The sequence below is a fragment of the Pleurodeles waltl genome, chromosome 9 (genome assembly GCF_031143425.1).
Source record: "Pleurodeles waltl isolate 20211129_DDA chromosome 9, aPleWal1.hap1.20221129, whole genome shotgun sequence".
NCBI classification, from domain to species: Eukaryota; Metazoa; Chordata; class Amphibia; order Caudata; family Salamandridae; genus Pleurodeles; species Pleurodeles waltl.
Genome location: NC_090448.1, coordinates 207,558,761 through 207,585,280, shown reverse-complemented (window position 1 = coordinate 207,585,280; position 26,520 = coordinate 207,558,761). Strand labels below are relative to the sequence as shown.

Sequence of the window (26,520 nt, the reverse complement as noted above, 5' to 3'; positions counted from 1 at the left end):
CTGTTGTTATTCTGTATAATTCTTTTGGAGTGTTTAATGGTAATTGCGCTTATGAGTTTGAAATTCTTTAGACGATTTGGACAGCCTGTTTTGTTTCTTTATTGCTATCATTTGATTTTGCGCATCATATATGTGACCTTAGCATTGTTAATATAAGAGCAATAAATGTTTAAACTTCACTAAATTGGTGTGGTGATTCATGGCCACATAGGTCATGGTGCGTATAAATTACTGACTCCTTACTGTATTTTGTAATTCTCATATAGCAAACAGAATGTTTGCACTGGCAATTCCAATCTCAAAAGAGGAAAAATAGACAAAGTACACTAAGCCGTATATCGACTATGAGACAACACATAGACACACAACATTGTTTTACCTGAGGGATGTTTCCTTTAATAAATAAAAAAATATATATTCACATCACCAGTCACATGCAACTTTGCCTTAAACCATGTGTAAATCAACTTTGCATTTGAAACAGCTGAAGCAGTTCTTGTCAAATGGCCGTATTCCACAGACACGCTGCATCTCCTTCAGTAATTTGTACATATCCTTCAGCAGCGCAATGCTCCAAAATCCTATGAGCACTGGCCCTAAACATACATTTAACCTAGCTTCCTTGGGATGCAGCCCTCCATTTCCAAAACCTCTGGCCAGCCATCATATTTGTTTGTCTCTTTTTCATTTTTCAGGTGCTGTGAAATAATAAACAAAACAAAGGTTAATTTGAGCAATTTGTATTCTAGCTTAAACATATTGGCCTTTTAAAGGACTCACTGAGAAATATGATATTTTTTGACCTGCCTACTGGCAGATGACATTAAAACGATGAGTACCAGGAATGAGCTGTACCTCAATGCTAACAGACTGTAGTAGGGCACCAACTAGTTCTTGACCTTCAACAGACAATCCTGGCCTGCCACTTATATCTGCAGAGTTCCACAGGAGTCATCGTAATGTACAGAACCTGGAACGGTGTAGACCATAAGTCGGGGATAGATGTGTTGGCAAAATAAGAGAAGTGATGTAATCTGATCCCTCACTGCTTGTGGACTAATGCACCCCATGCCGGGGTGTAAATTTGCCACCCCCTTTCTAAAGTTGAGGGTCATGCAGAGGATCCATCTAGTAGAGTCTACACTGCACTGTACAATATGCTCAAACTTCATTACAGGGAGACAGAGGGACATAACGTGGCCTATAGGCCAGAGTTGCCTACTGGGGAATAAGGTTTGAGTCTTGGTGTTGGCTCAACATCTTGTGATTCCGGGCAGCTCACTATAGCTCCCCATGCCCAAAACCAATAAAATGAATGCGTCCTTATGTAAGTAACTAGTGCTCGTGTAAAGCACTCCAATACCTTCAGGTTGTGTTTTTGCTATATAAAACTGCAAAAAAAGTTTTACAAAAATGTTTTGTCCTCAATACATTCTTCCTACATCTCATCTAACTTACAACCATTCACCACCCGAAACCAAACTCACAATTTCTAATAGTAATCAAATGTAGTCAGCTTCTTCACCAGACACAGCCCTCCCTTATATTGCATTTAGGCATCCCTTGATTCCTTACTCTCTTTGCCCTGTTTCACTACACTGTCTGCAATACGGCCATGTGTCTGTTAAAATGAATGCACTGCAGGGTAAAACTGGAAAATTAATGACATGGTAATCAACACACTGGTAGTGTTAATATAAATCATTTTCAGGAACCCTGAAAAAGGCAGCATAAAAATGTATTGAAATGTTCCTACTGTCACTTGAGTGTGCATCTAAATCTGATATTTTGTTAAACAGGTATTTGCTTCGGCACAATGAAAAACGTTTGCATGATATTATACGAGCTCAAAACTGGCATACATATCAATTACAGACGTAAAAGTGAGTGATTTAGTGTAATGAAAATCATAATATAGACCAACCTTTTAACTTCTGTGGACCCCCACTTTATCATTACTGGAGCCTGAGGACCCCCACTGAATCACCATTGGAATCCAGGGACCCCCCCAGGAGCCATCCCGGGAAGCCGGGGACCCCAGCCTAAACATTGTTGATGATTTGAACCACAAAATAATACACAAAAAATAGAGACAAGCATTGTTCAAACACATTGACAACTTATAACAAATGTTATTTATTGTGTAAACAAATAAAAATAAAAATGTTAATTTTAATAGAAAAGTTGAAGCTTTACTAAATTTAATTGAAGCCACACATCATCCATAATATATTATGTTTAATACATCTGCACTACTCCCACAAACCAATCTGACTATACTAATTTAATTTAATTTTTAGCCTCCAATTTGAAATTCCTTGACACTTACAGTACGTTTTAAAATGTTGAATTATACAAGTAGGCACTTTATTTATATGCACTCAATTAATCTGTTACTATAATTTAATTTTGTAAGCATTCGCGGACCCCCTGTGGTGGCTCCGTGGACCCCGAGTACTTCCATGAACTGAGACAATCACAGAAGAAATACATTACCAATACATTACCCGTGCCCATAAGTGGATAATAGCAGAGGTTTAAGGCATCTCTAAGGCACCTCTAAACTAAGTAGGTCTTTGTGCCTATTGAATATATACAAAAACTTTATATGAGATGGCTTATTCCTCCCTCTTAAAATTGGGTGACTCAAGGTGAGGGCCCTTATGCGCTACGCTAAGCATAACTCGAGCCCTTGCCATGCACAGTTTTCTTATCAATAACGTTATTACAAATGTTTCAGGGATGTCAAAAATGGCATACAAGACTTCATCAATGATATAATATTTGGAGTAATTAGCTGTGTGTGGCGAAGCCGCGAGTTATAGTTACCTTAGCACGCAAGTCATGGCTACTTCAAATAACTCTAACTATAACTGCTTAATTTCTAAGGTTTAGTATAAGTAAATTCAGAACCTAATTATAACGTCCTTGTAACCTTTGTATTTTTTCATTGACTTTCTATGGTTTTTAAGTAATTTTAATTACTATGCGTTATTCTAACACCCGCCGCGCTCGGTCATCACCTGTGCATGGGCTTGGTTTGTTGCAAGGCCTGGCATTGCAGCCAAGCCCTTATAACCACCCAACCCTGTGCCATGCATATCCTTTGGCCATGCGCAACACAGGTTTGCTACATGGTCTCTGTCAGTGGGTGCGTGAGTGTCTGAGTGGGTTTGAAAGTGGGCTTGTGAGTCTATGAGTGGGTCTGAGTGGATGTATGAGTGTCTGAGTGGGTGTGTGAGTGGGTGCCTGAGCCTCTGAGTGCATGTGAGTGAATGAATTAGTGTATGATTGAGTCTGTGGTTTTTCCATAGTTGTGAATATTTTAGGAATTCATGAAAATTTGCGAAATTCACAAATTTTCACAAATATCATGCATAGTGATGCAAAATTTTAATAAACCTATAATTTGCCCCTAAAACACACCTATAACACACCCCTGGGGTCAGGGTACCTTCACTCTGACCCCTTATGCCACTTTCAATTTAAATTTTCACCCCTGGGGCCGTGTCCTGTGAAATAAAATGGTGGTCACAACTTTCTAGTCAGGTTGTGGTAGGCCAATTGCAACACTTCTTTTTCACACGTGTTCGCGAAAAGTCACAAATTTCATGAATTATTCGCAGCCAGGGATATACAAATTTATGTGCCCTTAAATATCTTCTAAACTACTGAACAAAATCACACCAAACAAGCAAAAGAGCAATCTGCATGCAGAAGGCTAGCTTTCTGCAAAATGTGTTGTAATTATGTCCAGTGGTTTGGGCTGTAGACGTGTCTAAAGGTCACATGGGAATTAACATGGGAAATGCAACTTTTTTGCCCCCCCCACTTTTTCTCAACCCTGCTTCACTGATCATCCCAAAACTTTCAGTGCGCAACAAGAATCACAGCAGTAAGTTTTTTGGAAAATGTTGTGAAGATTCGTCAAGCCGTGCCTAAGATATAGGAAAGTCAAAACTCTTTTTTACGATGAAAACATGGTCTTAACTAAAACTACCTATTGCAACCACCAGTAGGTTTATATATATAAAAAAAACAAAGGTTACAAGGACGTTATAGTTAGGTTCTGAAATTCCCTTACAAAACCATAGACATTTAGCAGTTATAGTTAGATTTCTTTTAAGTAACTATGGGGGTCATTCCGACCCTGGCGGTCCATGACCGCCAGGGCCGGGGACCGCGGAAGCACCGCCAACAGGCTGGCGGTGCTTCCAGGGCCATTCTGACCGCGGCGGTAAAGCCGCGGTCAGAAAAGGGCAACCGGCGGTTTCCCGCCGGTTTACCCCTGGCCCAAGGAATCTGCCATGGCGGCGCTGCTTGCAGCACCGCCATGGGGATTCCGACCCCCTTCCCGCCATCCTGGTCCTGGCGGTAAATACCGCCAGGAACAGGATGGCGGGAACGGGTGTCGTGGGGCCCCCTCACAGGGCTCCATAATGATTTTCAGTGTCTGCACCCGTCGCACACCAGCAACTCCGCCGGCTCCATTCGGAGCCGGCTTCATCGTTGCTGGGGCTTTCCCGCTGGGCCGGCGGGCGGTCGCCCGCCGGCCCAGCGGGAAAGCCAGAATGGCCGCCGCGGTCTTTTGACCGCAGTGCGGTCATTCGGCGGTAGCCGCGGTTGGAATGACTGCCTATAACTTCTGCCATAAGGTAACTATAACTCACGCCCTTGCCATGCAGTTTTCTTATCAATAACGTTATTGCAAACATTGCAGTGATATCAAAAATGGCATACAAGATCTCATCAATGACATAATATTTGGAATGATTAGCTGTTTTAGTTAAATTAGTGCGTGAGTTATAGTTACTTGAAAGAAATATAATAATTTGTCCTTATTAATTTTTTTTTTTTTTTTTAAATAGGATAATGAGTCCAGCTGGACTCAAACCCCCAATACTCAGTGTGAAGGTCTGCGACATTCACACCAAACTACTGCTTTCTTTTTTTAAACCTTTTTTATCCAATTATGGGCTATCTGGGACCTTGAAGGAAGCGTTAAGGCTTCAGTTGTGGTGCCATTGCATCAGCAGGGAGGGAGCTGATTTAACAGCAGCTCCCTTCTTGCTGAAGCATTTGATCTCTGTCCCCTGCTCTTTGACAGCTGGACTTGCTTGACAGGTCCCTGTGTGAAACAACTAACTGCTTGCTGTGACTTGGATGTAGCTTCAGAGATGCAGCCAAGCCACGGCAAACAGCTATGTCCCGGGGGTAGGCATCCGGGGCCACAGCAGGTTGTCCCCGTGGTCATCTATGGCTCCACAAGGGGGGCTGTTTGGTGCCCCTCCAATGTGCACATAGCCACGGGTAGCTGGTGATCCCCGGGGCTTGAGGGTCCAAAATATACCCCCTTCCCATATGTTTATTGTCTGTTCCGGGGACGTGGTGGTCCCTGGGGCTCAGGGGCAGGGGTGTGCGCCCCCCACACCAAATGCAGACATTGCCCTAGGTAAGTGGTTGTGCCCGGGGCTCGGTGGACCATGCAGCCCCCGCACCAAATGTACAAATTGCCCTGTGGAGGTGGTGGTCCTGGGGTGTGGCCTCCTGCACAATGTCACAGGGACGTTATAGTTAGGTTGTGAAAGTACTTGTACAAAACCAGAGAAATTCAGCAGCTATAGTTAGAATTATTTCAAGTAACTATAACTCATGCTCTAAGGTAACTATAACTCACACCCCAACCATGCACAATTTTTTCTTTTTTTAATTTGACCTCTGATGCTTCATTTATATTTTTAATAGCGTTATAGAAGTTGTCATGAATGCTGTTATATCTGAGGTAATTAGCAGTGCATGCAGAGAGCGTGGGTTATAGTTACATGAGGGTGAGAGTAAATTTAAAACCTAACTACTAAACCTACTTTCTAATGTTTTTTTAATTCTATTGCCTAACTCTAACGTCCCTCTAACCTTTGGTTTTTTTCAATTAATTTCTACGCTTTTTTTTTTATGTAAAGTATTTTTTTCACTATACATTAATGTAACCACCACTGCACAGAGAACCTGGGTGTAAGAGGAAGTGTAACAGTGTGAGTCTGGATTGAAAATGGGTGTGACAGTGTCTTTATGAGTGTAAAAGTGAGTGTGAGAGTGTCTGCATGGGTGTGAGAGTGGGTGTGAGAATATCTGTGTGGGTGTGAGAGTGGATGTGGCAGTGTCTCTCTGGGTGTGAGAGTGAATGATAAGGTGTTTAGGTATTCGAATAGGTGTATGAGTTTATATCTATTTTTTTAGACGTTTTGCAAGATCCACTGATCCACACACGGATTTACACCGGGGCTGCGCTGAACCCAGAAACCAAAACAAAAATACGTTTTAAGGCACATGAAGGCCATTTGTCACTATTTTTACACAACTATGTAACCCCCATGGGGTCAAGGAACCTCTATCCTGACCCCATCATCTAAATTCACCCACAATTTCTGCCCCTGGGACCGTTTCCCAATGAAAAAAAATGGCGGCCGCAACATTCATGTCAGGTTGCTGCCAGCCAATCAGATTCTCCCTGTGGCGCATGGATCCACAGATCGATTTGCTGTGGATCTTTGGAGAATCCGTGGAGCTTGATATCTATATTTGTGGGCCTTCAATTACTCCAAAACTACTGAAAGGATTTACACCAAACCACCATATGCACATTATGTGGAACAGGATCTAGCTTCATGCAAAATTTGGTGTAATTCTGTTCAGTGGTTTGAGCTGTAGGCGTGTCTAAAGAATGCAAAATCCCTATAGACACAAAATGGAGAAAAGGTTTTTTGGGACCCCACTTTATTTCGGCCCACTTCATGGATCACCTCAAAACTTTAAAGGCAGCAGCTGAACCGATCAAAGCATAAGCTTTGAAAATGTTATGAAAATTCATCAAATGACGCCAAAGTTATTGGCAAAAAAGAAAATGCTCCGTCCTAGTCCTGTTACTAGATATTATATATATATATATATATATATATATATATATACATATATATATATTCACACACATATATGTATATATATATATATATATACATACATACACACATATATATATATAGATAGATAGATAGATAGATAGATAGATAGATAGATAGATAGATAGATAGATAGATAGATAGATAGATTTACTTAATACTTACATGTAAAACCTTTACAACGAATGTGCCTTTACCGTGCATTCCTATACAACAAAACTTGTTGTAATGGCATGAGTTGTAAACACATATTAATTGTAAAGGCATGTGTGGCAATGGCATGCGCGGTAAAGTTGCATGCGTGGTTAAGCCTTTGTGGTAATGGCATGCAGGGTTCCGTCTTTGTTGTAAAGGCTGTTTCTCCTACAGAATTCAGTCTATGTCAGGAGGGGAGGCGAGGATTGTGCATTTCTTTCTTTACTTTTATTAGATAGCAGCCTTCACGGAACGTATGAAACACAAAAAGACTTTAAAGGCTACATATCCCATGAACTATTGGGAATGAGTGTCCATAACATCCATAGTCTAATTATAACATGGTCTGCAGTATATAAGTGTGTGAAGTCCCATCTTGTTCCTCTTTCTTTACTGCTTGTCAGTTAAGTAGTTGCCTTCTTAACTATTCCCACTTATTGACTATTTTTTTCTTAATATTTGCTGCATGTTCATGCATAATGTCTTGCTACTGTTATAATTGGGTATTTTATTAACCCTTACGTGGAGTAGGCTTTTGCCCGAGCATGCTCCTTAATCCCACATGGGTCCTGGAGGGGAGCTGTTTTGCACCAATGGTGGTTTTGTCAGGTGCATCACGGCCTGCTAGGGTGGCTCATAAGCAGCACTCTCATCAGGCTTGCACGCACCTTTGGGGAGGCCCTGAGAAGGATTTCCCTTTGGAATTCCCTCAGGTTTTTTCATCTGCAAACCCTTGCTCTAGTTGTTGCTTCCCTATTTTTCCCTCACAGAAAGTATTGCCGACAAACTCAAACGCCACCTGGTGGTGAACTCAAATTACTGCACCCATTTTTACATGGATAGTGAGCATTTACAAGAGGGCTGCCAAGTGGTGGTGTATCACTGTTTGTGCCCTCACCCTCATGCATTATGGATCACTTTAGTGATCATGAATATTCCATCGTTCATGATGCAGAAGACAAATGGCCTCCCCACAGCCTTCTTGCAGGGGTGGACCAAGCGCATTTCCAAGTGATCTATAGAGCGCTGGCCCCCCTGCAACATCATGTACATAAGATGGCCAAGACTATCCTGGGGAGTTTTTAGCGACCCTTCATCGCTAGGAGCTGGCCATAGTGGTATTACAACAAAAAGGGGAAAAATACCTTTAAGTGTAACACCGATCAAGACCTTCAGTGAGAGTGAGCACATGCCTAAACATGCACCCTACCAGGAGGGAGATTGACCCAGAGAAAATAGCAATAAGTCACCCCAAATTCAGACCTCAGTTGTGGGGTTCCCTATAGAGGGAAGGGTGATTCAGATGAGGATATCTACTCTGATAAGGATAGGGACTTGGGCAGACCATGGTTCCTGGGATCCAATTCCTCTGAGAGCCCAGATGGTGATGCAGACCATTGAGATATGTTTGACCCCACCGGTATTTATTATCCCCGGTCATTCGAGTGACTCCGGACTAAAAAGTGGGGGACTAGGTACCTAACAAGATCGGCCAACTTCTAGAGAAAGAAGCTAGGGTGAGGCTTAAGGCAGAATGTCTCAGACCCTTTTTGCAGGGGAAGGTGGAGGACACGCTGGATATAGATGGCAAATTATGCCCATTCTTCAGCAAATATATGAGAGACCCTAAAAAGGGCATAGATCGATCCTGGAGAAATTTGACAGGATAAACTCCTAGATGTAGTAGATCCACTCACACAGATTATTCAGATGGAAGAACAATCTAATCAGTCAGGCACTCCCATGTCCACAGAAACTGTGGCTGGTCGGGCGCAAAGGGCAATCTGTTTGCTTGGCAATGCGAACTGAATGTTAATGGCAGAACTACGGAGATCCCTCCTCATCAAGATAGGCCCCAAGCTTGGGGAGCTCGCAATCTCAGAGGCCGGTGTCATTGCTCAGGGAAATTTCTTTGGAGAACTCTTTGTAAGGAAACTAGGTAAATTCGCCGCAACCTTCTCAGTCCTAGACACAGCGCAATCTTCCATTAAAAATAATCTTTCCCAGGAAGGTAGTTGCAGGAGACGGCCAAAGCAGGTGTCACTCCTCCTGCCGGTTGTACCAACAAGGCCCCTCTAGAGGCCAGTTCAAGAGGAACAACGGCTTGAACGATGGTCGACAGGAAACCGTCTACCCAAACAGGGGTTCAGGCAGAGGAAAGAACAGCCGAGCTAGCAGAAGAAATTCTGGGAAGCAGTATTCTTCCTTCCCATCAAAAACTAAGAGGAAGACTTCTAAAGTATGCTCACATTTGGGGGAAGATTACAGCAGATCCACTGGTACTCCAAACGGTTTGGAGTTTTCACCTAGAATTCTATGGATCTCCAGTATAGGACGTTTGCCTGAGACCTCTGGTTTTCTCAAAAGAAGAGATGAATCTCATAGATTGACAGAAGTGACATAATTTCTAGAAAAAGGCCCTATTTACAGGTAGATACTTCATCCTCATGGGTTTTTGAGCAACTTATTCCTCGTAGAGAAGAAGGACAAGGGCCTTACGCCAGCCATAAACTTTAGAGTGTTCGACTAGAAGGTATCCATCTTCTAAGAGACATTCTCTCAAAAGGGGATTGGATGGTCTGGCTGGATCTCAAGGATGCCTACCTCATTGATCACATCTACTCACTTCATCAGAGATTCCTCCAGTTTGTGTAGAGAGGGCAGGTGTACGTGTTTTGGGCTCTCCCTTTCGACCTCTCATCAGTCCATTGGTGCTTTAAAAAGCTTCTACGATCAGTAGTGGAGGTCCTACGCACGAGGGAGGTAAGGATGATAATCTATCTGAATGACATCCTTCTCATGGACCAATTTCAAGTGCACCTCAGATACAATTTGAACATGACTATTGTGCTCCACCAGGAACTGGGTTTTGTCATCAACAACCCAAAATCCGATTTGATTCCAACCCTACAGATGATACTCATGGATTTCTCATCGACTCAGTCACAGCTTCCCTGAGTCTCCCAACTTCGAAAGGTTTCCAAAATTTGGAAGTAACTCAGAACCGTCCTAAGGTGAGACAGAATCTCCCTTCGACAACTGGACAGGATAGTGTGACTTCTCTTGTCATGCATCTGCCCGGGTCCTTAGCACTATCGTGCCTTACAGAGACTTAAGGGGATGCACCTATGAAGGGGATAACCTACTCTGAACTAATCTTCTTGTCAGGACAGGAAGCCAGGACAGAACTTCAGTGGTGAAGAAACCAAATGGATGCCTGGAACGGAAGAACAATCTTTGGGATGATGCCAGACATAGGCCCTCATTATGAACACGGCAGGAAACCCCGCCGTGTTCATGCTGGCGGTCTTTTCATAGACCGGCAGTCACCTTGAGAACCCGTCAGCTGAATAACAAACATTCTGCTGGGCCGGGACATTGCCAACGGCTCCACATGGAGCCGTCGTCAATGCCTCAGTGCGTCGCATGCAGCAGCACATGTCGCGCAGATCACTGCACGTAAATCGGGCAGTGACCTGCGTGACGGGGCACTGCACGGGAGCCCATGCGACCCCTTCTGCCAGGAAAGGCTGGAGGAAAAAGGGTTAATTATCCGGAGATGCGGCGTTGCTTGCAGCACTGCTTGTCGAATAATGATATCCGCCATCGTCAGGCTGCCTATCGGCGGTAGCCTGGCGGTGGCTGAGGGTTGCCTGTGGCGGCCCTCCCTTGTACATTATATAGCGGTTCAGACCGCCATGCCGGTGGTGGTATTTTCCGCCGCCACCGGCATGGCGGTCTGAACCGCCATGTTCATTATGAGGCCCATAGTCTTAGAATCAGACACCAGCCGCCATCTGGACTGGGGAGCAGGATGTAGCGTTGATGTTGATGTGGTTCAGCTGGTCAGAAGAGGATCAGCAATTACACACCAATTACATGGAACTCCTGTCTGGATCCTCACCAGGGAAAGAGTATCCTGTCATATTCTGTTAGGAATTGACATCTCCAAAGTACAAAACATCAATCGATTGGGAAGCCTTACTCAAGGATACTATTGGATTTGGGGAATCAGATTTCAGCGATGGCGGAATACCTTCCGGGGGTTCAGAATACAGTGGTGGACTGGAACTCTAAGAACTTCAAGGAAAGAGGCGACTGGAAAGTCAATCGCTCAATGGACAGATGGGGGACCGGGCAAATTGGATTTTTTGCACATCTCGATTGAACCATCAACTAGCACGAAACGTTAGCTGGAGACAGGACCCAGATGCAGCAGCAGTGGATGCTTTCCTCCAGGACTGGTTGAAAGATCAACCATATGCCTTTCCACCTTTTCAGCTGATTCCCAGGGTAGTGGGTTGGGTCAGATGTCAAATAACATCACTGGTGTTAGTAACACTGATATAGAAGTCACAAGCATGGTTCCCTACCTTGATGGAACTGTCTTGGGATCTCCCAGTAGAACTGGCCATGTTCCCTTTGATCCACTGCGATCCTCAGAGTTGTCTGCACCCAATGGTTCTTCAGGACCATCTCTCCCTCACGGCATGGAGGATTTCCGAGAACACTGGAAAGATGATCAACTTTCGGCAGACACTATAGACTTCATCCAACAGGCGTGGGCTAAGGTCGCCACCAAGGGATATCGCTTGGCTCAGAGACAAAGGCATTATTGGTGTATTGATTGACATCTAGATCCTTGGGGCTAGAAATTAATCTTGTACTACATTTTTTCGGCAGACTTGGCACAGCCAGGGCTGGCATAACATATGGTAAATTCCTTTATGTCAGCCATTTCAGCTGGGCATGATACTATTGACAACAAGAGAGTTACGGAATAATATTGTGTCTGTAAATTAATGAGTGGTATTCAATTTTCTAGACCTTCAGAACGCAGATGCTTGGGCCTCTGGGGTGTTATTGTGGTATTAAAACTACTATTGAGCTGGCAAGATAATCAGTACTTGTCACGGGAAGAACTTTCTGTAAAACTGGCCATATTATTATACCTAATACCATGTAAGAGAGTCTCGAATACAATGGCACGGGATATTTTAGATAGAGTTTACACACCAGAAGGAGCCACATTTACCGTATCCAGGCGATCTAAAATTGATACTAGGTCAGTATCCTATCCTGTTTTTTTGGAACACTCTAAATTATGTGTGGTAGACCCATTAAGGCGTACAAGGATATGACAGCTGATATCAGACCGCCAGGGGAGAGGCAGCTTCTCATTGCCATGCAGAAACTGTTTAAGGTGGTATCCTCATCTTCCATTGTCAGGTGGGTATGATGGATCATGGCAGAAGCCGGTGTGGGTATACTGAAGTTTGGAGATCATTCACAAGGGGAGCCATGGCCTCTAAGGCCATTCAGGTAGGTGGCAGACCAGAAGACATCATGAGTGCAGTGGACTGGAGTTTTATTTTAAACAGCTCTGGTTGTAAGCTTTGAAGATGCATAACGCTTGCCTCTGGTCCTGATGTAGAATGACAAATGCCCTAGCTAAGGATATATATATATATATACTGGGCTGATTGCAGAAGCTCCCTTACTTTTTGCCCCATTTTTCACTAATACTGGTGTTTTCTGACTCTGATTGTGCCCTGGACACATCTAACCAGTCCCAGGGCCAGTGCTCTGTGTAAAATGGTATATGTAAATTAGGCATATTCATAATTGGTTCTGACAACCTGCCTATAAGTCCCCAGTAGATGGTAGGACATGTATGTCTAGGGACCCCAGTGTAGTTAGGGTACCCTTCGTGCCCTGCTGTGGTCTCTGGTGCCATTATAAAAGCAGGCCAGTCTTGCTGGCTGCTTTTAAATTAAAGTTAACCCCAAATTCAACTTTGCAATTAAACGTACTTCAAAGTCTCAAACTAACTTATTTTTACAAATGCAGTCCCTAAGGTCTTCCCTAGGCGCCCCAAGGTTTGGGTGCAGTGTAAATATAAGCAGGGACTCTATACATTTTGTAGGTCATTACAACCCTGGCGGTCTTTGACCGGCAGAGCTGTTTTGATGGAAGCACCGCCAACAGGCTGGCGGTGCTTCCTGGGGAATTACGATCACGGCGGACAGCCGCAACACCCTGGCTCCATTTGGAGCCAGCTCCCGTGTTGCAGCCGAGATACCTGCTGGGCCGGCGGGCGGAAACCAGGTTTCTACCCACCGGCCCAGCGGCGATCTCAAAATAGGCCCGCGGGAGTGCGGCCGCATTGGCGGCCGCCTGGCGGTTTCAACTTGGCGGGCAGCGGTTGCCACCGGCCAAGGTAGAAATGAGGGCCTATATTTTATAAGCCCTTGTGAGGGAAAACAGACAAATTTGTTTTTCCTCATTGTAATGTATTAGCTATATAGGCTAACATTGGGAGGCTTTATTTAAAAATGATAAAGTCTAATTTCCACTGAAAAGAGCTAAACTGTCAAGATTGGTACAAATTAAAAGTTAGAATAAATCCAATAACTTGCCAAGGTTGGATTTATTAACTAGTACAGAGAAGGAGTTTTAGAACTATTTCTGAAAATTACCAAAACAAGTCCAATAGTGCCCTTTTCTGATTGGTGAGTCTCTGGCAGCCTGAGCCAGGCTGCCTTAATGAGGTGTGAAGTGGCCTTGGCTGAAACAAAGGAAGCCTCTGTTGGGAGGAGAACTGCTGTAGCAGAGGGCAGAGCAGGATGTGTGTAGAGTGATCAAACTGGTTTTCAAAGGAGGGAGAGCCACCTAGGACAGAAACTAGACCTCCCCCATTGCCTGCTTTTGCAGCCAGACGGGAGCCCCACTATGTAGATTAGGAAAGGAGCTGCGAGGGGTGTGTTAGGGAAACTGAAACACACCACTGAATGGGTTCAGCCAGATGTAACTTTCAAAGAGAAATGTTCTCCATGCTGTATTTTTAAAGAATGTTGCTTTCAGGGGTTGATTTTTGTCACACTTCCCAGGAAGTGGTTGTCCCAGAGGGTGGCACACTGCATCTCATTGGTCAGCCCCCCCTCTACTTGCCAACCTAGGTGAAAGAATAAATATGGTAGAGCTGCCCAGCAATTCTGATCCCTCCTGGAGGAAGATACTGGAGAAGGACTGCCCTGCTGAACCCATGGTGGGCACTTGAAGGACTGCACCCACAAGGACTGCACCAGCTGCACACTTTGGGCCGCACCAAGAAAAGGACTTTGCTTGCTTCTGCAACTCAAGGTGTGGATTTCCTGTAAGCCACAGGTACAAAGGAGCTGACCAGAGTCCACTGCACCAAGTCCTGGAGCAAGAGCCCAGCTGACCAGCATCTAGTGGCCATTTGAGGATTGTGACCGTGTGCATTCTTGGAACTGTAGTCCCAACTTCCAAGGAGCAACTCCAAACTTCTAGAAACTTGGATCAGGTTTGTGGACACTTTCAAGGACCTTAAAAATATTCTGGAGGAAGATCCATATGTTTGGAGAAGATTGGAGTAACTTTGTAAAAAAGATTCATAAAGTGACTGACCCGTCGATGAGAGTCAAGCCGGTGACGTTGAACTGTGACTGGGCCTGAATTCGGCTTCGTCCCACTGAAGCTCCAGAGCTTATTCCCATGGATGAGACTTCAAGGAATTCACTGGGACCTTGCGCTGAGCCAAGATCACAATGTTGCATTGGCAAGCTGTCCTGAAGAGGAATGTCGCTCGACGACTAAAGAAAAAGCTCCATAAAAATTTCTAAGTGTGAAGGTAAAGCTTTGACCGAGGCTACCCGCTCAGTGTATCTGAGCAGGGCTCCATTACGGTCAGCCTCAACTTTTGACTTTGCTCAGATCAAGCATGACCAGAAGTCCCCAGCTGACACTTTTTGTTTTCAGGTACTAGAGAGCATTTTTTTACATTTAGGCCCTCATTATGACATTGGAGGTAAATACAGAATACCTCCACGCTGACTGCAGCCAACATACCGCCGCAGAAGAGGACATCCGTCTGCCAGATTATGACACATACACACAAAACTGACAGAAAATAGCCACAACCACAAATCTGCCAGACCCACTGAACGTGATAAACTGTCGGTACTACCACCCATAACGTTACGCCACCAATACAACACCCTCCAAATAATGACCCATGAATCACCACAGCGGACATTCAATAGCAGTAAACCATTGGTGGTGCACACCGCCGCGGTGGAAATGGCCACCCAAATACAAAACAAGACAACATTGCCCAGAACCAAAAACCCACACCTGACACAAATACACACACACCGACCAACAGCACTATAAAACACACTGGCACATCATCCACAATCCTTTGCAAACATGAAAAGACCGCTACAGTTTGCCATGACAATCCTAAAGAGAACTGCACAAACATATCACAACTACCTATTCATCCATCACGCACCACACACCCCACCACTTCACACATCACCCTCTGCAGAACATGCATACACCACACAGCACCCATGTCCCCACAAAGACACCCCTGTTTTACCGACGAGGAGTTGTGGGTCATGTATAATAAGGCACACGTCCCACCATTGTCCAAATGTTCAGTCTTCTCAATTTATTGCCAAATTCCTCTTTACTTCAGAGTATCCGTTCTTCATATCACATTGGCAACTTCAGTGCAATAATCCAGCTCACAATAGCAATTTCAGTTCAGATTCTTGCCAACACTTGTTTTGTCTGGGAAATCTCCCCGTGACTTCATCAGGGCTGCAATGTACACATACATGGTATTGTATTCCTATTATTCCACCTCACAAAAGCTATTCAAGTAACATTCCATTCCTCTACAGTACACGTGGAGACCTTAATGTAAATTCACCTCATCCTTTTATCTACGATACCATGTCCTATATGATCATGCACTGTATACATATACAATATAATTCTGTTGCATAATTATTTCCTTTATGTAGTGACTCCTATAGGAGGTATTTCGATTATCAAATCGTGTACATGCATTGAAAAGTGAATATTTAAACCCCTTGAAACTTACTGAATCCTGCCCCATCGGAATTACATGTTGATTAGTTACTTTGTACACATCCTGTTGTGCTCCAATATTCGTTCCTTATTGTATCCTTAGTCATCATATTAATCGTGTGGTACTTCTAATTGTCTTGCGTCTCAAATCTCCTCATTCATATTTCCCCTTATATCTTGGCTCTTTAAAGAAATAATCTAGCATCAACATCCTTTTCTTTCCACACTTTTCTTACATCCCATCCAATTCCTTCCCTCCCAATTAACTATCCCCCTTATAATTATCCCCTATGAGTATGTCTTCCAATATGCCCATTTCATGTCCTGTATCTACATTTTGGCTCCATGTATTAGGTACATTGAGGCCTATGTGTTTGCCGTGTCCTAGGACTTGTCAACTTGTTCTATTAAATTATAGCATAGTCATAAAAGAGTTATTTTAATACTGATATTCATGCACTACATTCTTAGTCGTACCAGTTTTTCATTATGCTATATTCCTTAGTCGTTCCATCACCGAACCCCGTAACTTCAATCGGCTTACCTTCGTTTGTCCCCCTCATCCATAATGAATGTACGTCCTTCCGTTCTTGTAGTTCACTTTCTGTCTTTATTATTTTTATAATCTCCACTCCACGAACAGTAAAAAAGGGACTAAGCTTAGGGACTCCCTCTACCGACATCTTTCACTCACAGAGGTCGAGATGGGACTGTTTATCACGTTCAATTCCTTCATATTTGCCAGATTTAAGGCCATTGACCACCTCCGAGTCATAGAGCTAGAATAACCCCTATTAATATAATTATACAAACTCGTCTTTATGTTGATATCAGTGACAAATTATTTTAACTGTTTATTTACCATTTATGTAAGATTCTATTATTATTTGAGTCCATTTCTTGATTTAGTAATTCACTTGTGTCTGCATGTACTGCCTATTTTTATCAGAAGTTCTCCTGTACCATACCACGTATAGTCATCGTTCAGTTGTCCATCATATCAAAAACATTTTGAACTCATGTCTCACTCTTTGTGAACACATCCTATAATCAACTACAATATAACTTTTTCACTCTTTTTCATATTCTGTGAACTCCTCCGATAGACTTTATATTTTCATTCTGTATACATATCCACTGTTAGAACTATGTGTTATTGTTGATGTGCAGGGAACTGGGGTGGTTTTCCTTGTTTAGTGCACCATCTGAAAATCAAATATAAACTGCATTACAATTAGAAATAAAGGTGACTGGAAGCGCCAATTTCTCCTGAGACCACCCATAGATGTAAGAAGAGTTGTGGGTCATGGTTGAGGAAATAGTCAGGGTAGAGCCATAGCTGTATGGAGCACAGGTCCAGCAGATTTCCATTGCCAGGAAGATGGAGCTATGGCGGAGGATTGTGGACAGGGCGAATGCCATGGGACAACATCCATGCACAAGGGACAACATAGGGAAGAGGTGGAACGACCTACAGGGGAAGGTGGGTTCAAGTGTAGCAAGGTACCAGCTCGCCATCAGGAGGACTGGTGGTGGACCCCCACCTGCTCCCCCACAGCTGGCAGCATGGGAGGAGCAAGTCTTGGCAATCCTGCATCCTGAGGAACTCACTGGAGTAGCTGGGATGGATGCATGCCACCATGACCCCTCACCCTGACACCCATCACCCCACTCCATCACACGCAGTGCACCATCCCAATTATCAAAATGAAATGCCAAGCCCTGGATGCATACCAAGTGCATGCACATCCCTTCCAGCCCTGCATGTATACCCACCACCAATTCATGCACAGCATGGAGAAAATAACAATCCCACAATCCATCTCCATTCACAACCAAAGGTGGCAGGGCAACAGCAATAACATTGGGGAAGCCAGTGATGCGGAATATATCACAGGCATGTAGCATAATACACCACTTACATCTCCACAGGTGCCCCAGCCAATTTCAGAGGCAAGAAGGTGCCACAGCTACCCAGTCCCCCACCAGAAGATGACCTTAGTGATGACAGCAACTCTGGATGTCCCTACCTGGAAGAACTCCTTGGTCCATCTGTAACCACTGGTCAGTAGGTTACCCCATGCCACAGCTGGTCCACTACAGGGTCTGCCCCCTCAGAATCCAACACCACAGCAGCCACCCAATGTCCCCAGGACACATCAATCAGTAGTGTGCCCACCTGTACAGGGACCCGAGTCCACACCTCACAGGCAAGACAATGAGGGTCCTGGGGTCAGTGGGAGTGGGCACACCCTTCAGGGGACACAGGCACAGGGGGCCAGGGGCGATCGGAGGACAGCTGTGCACCAGGGGGAGGACAGGCCCAGGGAACCGACTGCCCAGAAGACACTCACTAATGTCCTGGGAGCATACCAACAATCCCAGGACAAGATGGGTCAGGTGATAAACATCATGCAGGAGAACCAGCAGCTGCAGGGGGAACACCAACAGGAGATCAAGCAAGAATTGCAGGCCTTTCAAACCACCATGGTCTCCATTGCAGGGGTGCTGGGTGACTTGGCCAACATCATGAGGGAGTACACAGCACACCAGCGGGCCCCTACCACTAGCCAGTGTACTGACCAGCCCTCCACATCTGTTACAGCTAGTGGACACCAGTACCCCTCCCCCTGCAGAAGGTGAAGCACCCCACTAACATGCCCTGCGACCCAGATAGACACCAGAAACAGTTGCCAAGACCAAGACCATCGCCAGGAAATGAGCCCCTTCTGAATGTCCCTCTTGTGTTCCATTATGTCACCTTGTCCACTGTGAACTGCCTTAGCTCCCCTTTCTATGACCCTTTGGACACTGAAACTGTGCAACAAACCGACCGGCCTACTACAATGGACTTTTCCCAACCATCACCCCACTTTATTGCACTTTGCATTGTATAATTATTAAACACCCTTGGACATAATTTGTTTTATCAGAAGTGAATTTACAATGTATTGAACTGTTTTGAACTGCATGGTCCTGTACAAATGTCCAGTAATATGTTGATCAATCCTACATATGTGTCTCAGCAGTCTGTACACATCACAGCATCACACTGTTGTAACCACATCACAATCTGCAATATGGAAAGCCATAGGTGACAGTTAGTTGGGATGCAAAGGCAGTGACTAGCATAATGCTACAGCCACACAACACAACACTTAAATGGAGAAATGTTTAGTTCAACAGTCTTACCTGAGGGTCCTTAGAAGTACTGCTGTATTGTATGTGTCCTGTTGTCCACATCCTCCTCCTCTTCCTCCTCCTCACTGTCCTCACTGTCCACTGCTTCCACAGGTGCATTGTCACCTTCCTCCTCCTGCAGATAGGGCATATGGCGTCTGAGGGCCAAGTTGTGCAACATGCAGCACACAACAACAATCCTGCAGACCTTCTCAGGGGGGTAGCATAAGGATCCGCCTGTCAGATGGAGGCACCTGAGCCTGGCCTTCAGGAGACTGAAGGTCCTTTCAGTAATCCTCCTGGTATGCCCATGAGCATCATTGTACATATTCTTAGCCCCTGTTCTCAGATTCCTAACAGGGGTCAAGAACCAGGACAGGTTTGGGAAGCCGGAATCACTTGCAAGAAGTGAGGGACACACATTAGCCTTGCACAATGGCAGGGGGTAGAAGCTCTTCCTATTCCTGTACACCTGTTCATTTGCCCGGTGGGGGGAGGGACTAAGGCAGTATGGGTCCCGTCAATGGTCCCAATAACATGTGGCATATGTCCCATTGCATAGAATCCAGCCTTCACAGTGGGCAATTCATCTACCTGGGGTAATGCGATGTAGCTGCACATGTGTTTGAGCAAGGCAGCCAAAACCCTTGCAATCAAATAGAGAACATTGGCTGTAACCTACCTGCAGCCAAGCCAGCTGTCACCTGGAAAGAGCCCGTTGCCAGGAAATGGAGCACTGATAGTAACTGCGCAAGAGGGGGGATTACTGTGGTGCAACGGATAGCAGGTGGCCGATCAGGCTCCAGTATTGCACACAGCTCTGTGATTGTGGCCCTGTCCAGATGATAGGTGAGTATGAAATTCCTGGCCTCTAGTGTAGCCAAGTCCACAAGGGGTCTGCACATGAATGCTTGCCTCCTCCTCCTAGTCCTCCGCAGTGGTTGGTACCTAAGGGACCCAAAAGTAAGAGGGGAGTGACAGCAGGAAGTATGGACACACTACATCAATCTACACAGAGCATGTTTGGATGTTGGACACTGGAATTCTCTAGCTGTGTACATTCGACAATGACACACTTTTAAATCAGTACATGTTGTAGGATCCCGCTTTCCGCCGTGCTGAAGACCGGCAACATACCGTTGCGGCGGCGGAATTCCGCTTCAGGTATTACGACCCACAGCTCGGAATCCGCCACAGTACAGACACCCACACAAGTCCGCCTCACCAAAGGTCAGTGATAAACTGGTGATACCAAAACCCACACCGTCACGCCAACAAGAATACGCCCACACTATCACAACTCACGAATCAACGTGGCGGTCTTTCAACCACGGTAATCCATTGGCGGTACACACAGCTGTGCTCAAAATACACACATTTACAAAACACAGCTACATTGGACAATTCAAAATACACACACCTGATACACAGGAAGATGGAGCTGTGGTGGAGAATTGTCGACAGGGTTGATGCAGTGGGACAGCATCCAAGAACACAGGATGACATCAGGAAAAGATGGAATGGCCTACGGGGGAAGATACGTTCTGTGGTATCAAGACACCAGATTGCTGTACAGAGGACTGGCGGTGGACCCCCACCTCCTCCCCCACAACTAACAACATGGGAGGAACAAGTCTTGGCGATCATGCATCCTGAGGGCCTTGGATGAGTAGCAGGAGGACTGGACTCTGGTAAGTCATAGCTTCACTACTACATCACCCCAACCCCACCTGCATGCCATCACATACTCTCACCCTTACCCTCACCCCATCACACCATCAACTCCATTTGTCCCACTATCACAACCCACACATTTCACCACCAAGGCCCTGCATGCAACACCTATGCATGGACTACCATCACCAAAGCATGTCCAGTACAGATACCCACACAGACCCCAAAACAACTATCAATAAAAGGGCAAACACAATGACGCAAGTGCAGGAGTAGAGGGTACCGCACCCAGTGCACAAGATGGCACACATATACTAAAATTATGCATTTACACCCCAACAGGACCCATACCCAACGTCACAGGACAGGAGGGGTCAGACATATCCAGTCTCCCCACAGAAGAGGCCCACAGTGATGACAGCAGCTCTGCATGCCTGGATCAAGAGGACCAGCCTGGCCCATCAGGGACCTCGGGACAGTCGGTTCCCCTGCCACAGTCTCAAGCCACCACAGAGCCTCCCCCATCGAGAAACACCAGCACAGCACCCACCCAGCAGGCCCATCCCTCTGTCACCAGGACAGGTCAATCAGCAGTGTGTCCACCACTACAGGGAACCCAGGCAAACCCACCAACCCAAGACAATCAGGGACCTGGGGTCAGTGGCAGTGGGCACACGGTTCAGGGGACAGAGGCACAGGATAACAGGGAAGCTGGGAGGACTGCTGCGTGACAGGGGGAGGACAGGCACAGGGAACCCACTCTCCACAAGGCACTCTCCAACATCATGGGAGCATACCACCATTCCCAGGAGACCATGGGCACAGTACTGGCCAAGTTTCAGGAGACCCAGCGGCTGCAGGAGGAACAGTACCTTGGGATCAGGGAGGACTTGAAGTCCATTAACACCACCCTGGTCACCATAGCAGGAGTGCTGGCAGACCTTGTCAGCACCATGAGGGACACAGTGGCACAGCAACGGGCCCCTGACACTAGCCTGGATGATGAACAACCCTCCACCTCCGCCAGTGCTAGTGGACAGGAGGCACCGCCACAGGAACAACAGGCAAACAGCACCCCACCCCCTGCAGAAGGAGAACCACCCCTCAAACTGTCCCTGAGATCCAGGAACAAGACAGAGAACATTGCCAAGACCCCCGCCAGGAAATAAGACCCTCCTGAATGTTACCCTTCTGTCTCATTTTGTCATCCTGTCCACCTTAAACTGTCATTGCTCCACTTCCTATGCCCCATTGGACAATGCACCTGTGATACAAATAGACTGGACTCTGCCATGGACATTCCTCCACCATCACCCCAGCCCATTTCACACCCCCTCCACTTATTTGCATAGAAATAAACACCCTTGAATCACAAAACAATGCCACATGTGTACCATCAATGGCACCAATGATGTTCGGGATATGTCCCAGGGCATAAAAGTCACCTTTCACTGTGGGCAAATCCTCCACTTGAGGGAAAACAATGTAGCTGCGCATGTGTTTCAGCAGGATAGACAACACTCTGGACAACACGTTAGAGAACATTGGCTGGTACATCCCTGATGCCATGGCCACTGTTGTTTGAAAAGACCCACTGGCCAGGAAATGGAGTACAGACAGGACCTGCACTAGAGGGGGGATTCCTGTGGGATGGCGGATAGCTGAAATCAGGTCTGGCTCCAACTGGGCACACAGTTCCTGCATTGTTGCATGATCAAGTCTGTAAGTGATAATGATGTGTCTCTCTTCCATTGTGGACAGGTCCACCAGGGGTCTGTACACCGGAGGATGCCGCCATCTCATCACTTGCCCCAGCGGACGTGCCCTATGGAGGAGAACGGTGAGCAGAGGGTCATACAACACTTAGGTATCACAATGTTTTTCACAAAAATGGTACAATTTCTCCATGTACCTTTATCTGGCCGTATTCCTGGCCTAAATAGGTGTGACACCGTTATTTGGCCTGCCAAGTGGCCCCCTGAAATGGCGGATGCCTGAACTGTAAGGTGGGACAAGGGGAAATGAGGTAACTGTGCTGGGGTTGTACACCGTCGCGGTAGGCGGTAAAAGACCGCGGCGCAATTCAGCATTGGTTATCATTGGGCCCTATGGGTACCAGGAGCCAATGACGATGTACGCCGGCGGTGACGGTACGCACCGCCGCCGACGTGGCCGCCATTTTCTAACTGTTCCCTCACTTGATACCTGACCTTCAACAGGAGAGGACCTACACCGCAAGTGCTGCTGTGACCTGTGTCTGAAAGCCACGATGGCTACAGTGTCTGGGGAAAGGGTCCCTGCCTTCACTTCGGAGGAGTTGGAGAAACTAGTGGATGGGTCCTCCCCCAGAACACGCAACTGTACAGTCCTCCAGACAAACAGGTGAGTAAACTGTGAGCATGGTTGATGGCACATGATTGTATGGAATGTCGTGGATGGAAGAGGATGGGAGGGGGACAGGCCAGCATGTGAGGATAGTGTGTGTGTATGTATGTCTGGGCCAGGGTGGGAGGTGTTTAGGCAATGCGTGAGAAGAACTGTACGGGATAGTAACATCCATTCTTACTTCACTTTTCCTCTAGGTCAGCGCCAACCAGAAGAAGGGTATTTGGCGTGCCATCGCAGAGGACGTGCGGACCCTGGGGGTCTACCATAGACGGAGCACCCACTGTCGGAAAAGATGGGAGGACCTGTGCCACTGGAGCAGGAAGACGGCGGAGGCCCAGCTGGGAATGGCCTGCCAACGTGGAAGAGGTGCCCGTCGCACCATGACCCCCCTGATGTTCCGGATCCTGGCGGTGGCATATCTGGAGTTGGATGGGTGCTTGAGGGCATCACAGCAGCCACAAGGGGGTGAGTACACTCTCATTCAGCTGACTCTGCGCGCTTTATGAGGTGTCTGGGTGGGGAAAGTGGCCTGTGGGTTCCCCTAGGCCAGGGTGAACTTGGTAGGGTAGGTCCCTTGTTAGGCAGGCTCTGTGGCACTCCAACCCCAATAGTGGTAGTAGCCATCTACACCTAGGCAGGCTCCTGTGGGTTCCAGGTGTACAGCAAAAGGGCTTAAGCATCGTCCCCCATGGGCAGGTGATTTTCCTAAGAACTGTTAGTGCATGGCTTAGTGCATAGGCTGCTCCCTCTGTGTTGTGTCCGCCAAAAGTAGTGGTGTTGCATGCACTGACCATGTGTCTTTTCTGTCTCCCCGCACCTTTTTGTTTTGTCACCCTGTTCTTGCGTGCATTAGCATCATCTGGCAGAGCAGCAGTGGCACCGGAGCAGGAGGGAGCTGCATCCCACATGGCCCTGGAGGGTGAAGTCACGGAGTCTGAAGGCACCAGTGGGATGGAGGGCGAGGGGAGCTCCAGGACAGGGACAGGAGCATACACCACCGACTCCTCCTCTGATAGGAGCTCCCTTGCGGTGGCAGGTACCTCTGTGCCCACCGCATCAACAGGTACAGCCGCCCCCCCCTATCAGCACCGCCCTCCCAGCAGCCCCTCAGCGTGTGTCCCGTGCCCGCTCACCCAGGAGGGTGTGCATCTCCTTCGCCTCAAGCACCTAAGGCCCTGACCCAGTCAGCCTTGATGCCCTCAGTGAGGAGGTTATTGACCTCCTGAGATCCCTCACTGTTGGGCAATCTACCATTTTGAATGCCATCCAGGGTGTTGAGAGGCATTTGCAACAAACAAATGCATACCTGGAGGGCATTCATTCTGGCAAGGCGGCCCAACAGAGAGTATTTCAGGCTCTGGCCTCAGCACTGATGGCAGCCATTGTCCCTGTGTCCAGCCTCCCCCCTCCAACTTCCTCCACCCAGACCCAATCCCCTGTACCTCAGCCTATCCCAAGCACACCATCAGACCAGCATGCACACACATCAACACACAAAAGTGGTTCAGGAAAACATAAGCACCACACATCCCACAGGCACTCACACAAGCACCATACCCATGCAGGCACACCAACATCCACTGCCTCCACCGTGTCTCCCTCCTCCACGTCCTCCTCCTCCCTCCCTGTCTCATCTCCACTCACACCTGCATGCACTACATCCTCAGCCACTACCTCCATCACCAGCACGCCCATCACCACACACCGCTCACGTGCAATCACCACCCTCACTACCATTCACACATCCTCTGTGTCCTCTCCCAGTGTGTCTGTGAGCCCTCCTCCCAAAGTACACAAATGCAGGCACACACCCACCCAACAGCCATCCACCTCAAAACAGCCTTCGGCCCATGCACCTTCACCCAAATTCAGCAAACGTACACCTCCTACAACCACTACCTCTTCCTCCACTCCCAAACCCCCTCCATCTCCCCGTCCCAGTGTGTCTAAGAAACTTTTCCTGGCTAGCATTGACCCCTTCCCTACACCTCCCCTGTCCTTCCCATAGGGCCAGGCTTTCCAGCTCCCAGCCCAGCACCTCAGCCACCAAATCCCCAAGCACAGTGGTGCCAGCAACTCCGGTCTCATTGCGTGCGCCACCCTTCAGGGCTGCCAGTGTGCCACCTAGCGAGGCCCAACAGAGAGTATTTCAGGTTCTGGCCTCAGCACTGATGGCAGCCATTGTCCCTGTGTCCAGCCTCCCCCCTCCAACTTCCTCCACCCAGACCCAATCCCCTGTACCTCCGCCTATCCCAAGCACACTATCAGACCAGCATGCAGGCCATTCCGCCACCTGCCAAGGTGAAGAAGGTGCCCAAATGCCAGAGGGAGAAGCTGCACCTACCAGCAAGCAAGTGCTCCTCCAAACCAAAAGGGGACAGTGGCAAGACAGCAGCAGCAACAACAAAGGTGGGGAAGGGACACAAGCTGAAGAGCAGGTCAGGACAGGGCATGGTGGCTCTGACTGAGGGACCAGAGTCACCCCTTCTGTCAACCACTACACCAACCTCTACAGTCGTGGACACCGTCACCTGCACCGCCACCAGCACCGCCACCAGCACTGCCACCAGCACCACCACCTGCACGTTTGCTGCCTCAGCAACAGTCCCCAGCATCATCCCCAGTGGGCAGCTGTCTGAGGCTGCAGGAGACGTCCTGCTGTGTCCCTCAACAGGTGCAGACACATGCACCACCGCCAGCACCTCTGCCACAGACACCGCCGCAAGCCCAGCCACCTGCCCCACGACATGCTCAGGCAGTGCCACCACAGCTGACATGGCAATCATCCCCAGTGGACAGCCGTCCGAGGCTGCAGGAGACGTCCTGGACCTTTGCCCAGCGTCCATGAGGCATGGCTCTCAGCACTGTTTGCACCTGCAGGTGGCAGGCAAAGTTGCAGCAGGGTGGAGTGTGTCTCTGTCTCCATGGCATATCATGCTACCTGTTCCCAGGCAATCTTGTGGCACACACACCCAGGTGAGGGAATGGGACCTGCCACACTGCATGTGAATCACTCTGGGCTCCAAGCCCCTCCAGAACCAGTGGAGAAAGACATCCACTACCTCAGTCCTTGGCAGGATGAAGCACTCTCGGCACCAAGCTCCCTCCAGAACCATTGGAGAAAAACATCCACTACATCAGTCCTTGGCAGGATGAACCACTCTGGGCACCAAGCCCCCTCCAGAACCAGTGGAGAAAAGCATCCACTACCTCAGTCCTTGGC

At 47.2% G+C, this 26,520-nt stretch overlaps 1 protein-coding gene across 4 annotated transcripts in view; it reads right to left on the bottom strand.

Moving 5' to 3' along the window:
• Positions 1-370: 370 nt before the first annotated feature.
• FAM3D (FAM3 metabolism regulating signaling molecule D) overlaps positions 371-26,520 on the bottom strand; it is a 337,775-nt gene continuing 311,625 nt past the window's right edge. For all 4 annotated transcript variants that reach the window (XM_069206542.1, XM_069206545.1, XM_069206544.1 and 1 more), the window contains one exon: positions 371-698. In XM_069206542.1, the coding sequence (XP_069062643.1) occupies positions 609-698 (90 nt within the window). In that variant the 3' untranslated portion in view covers positions 371-608. The remainder of the gene's footprint in view (positions 699-26,520) is intronic.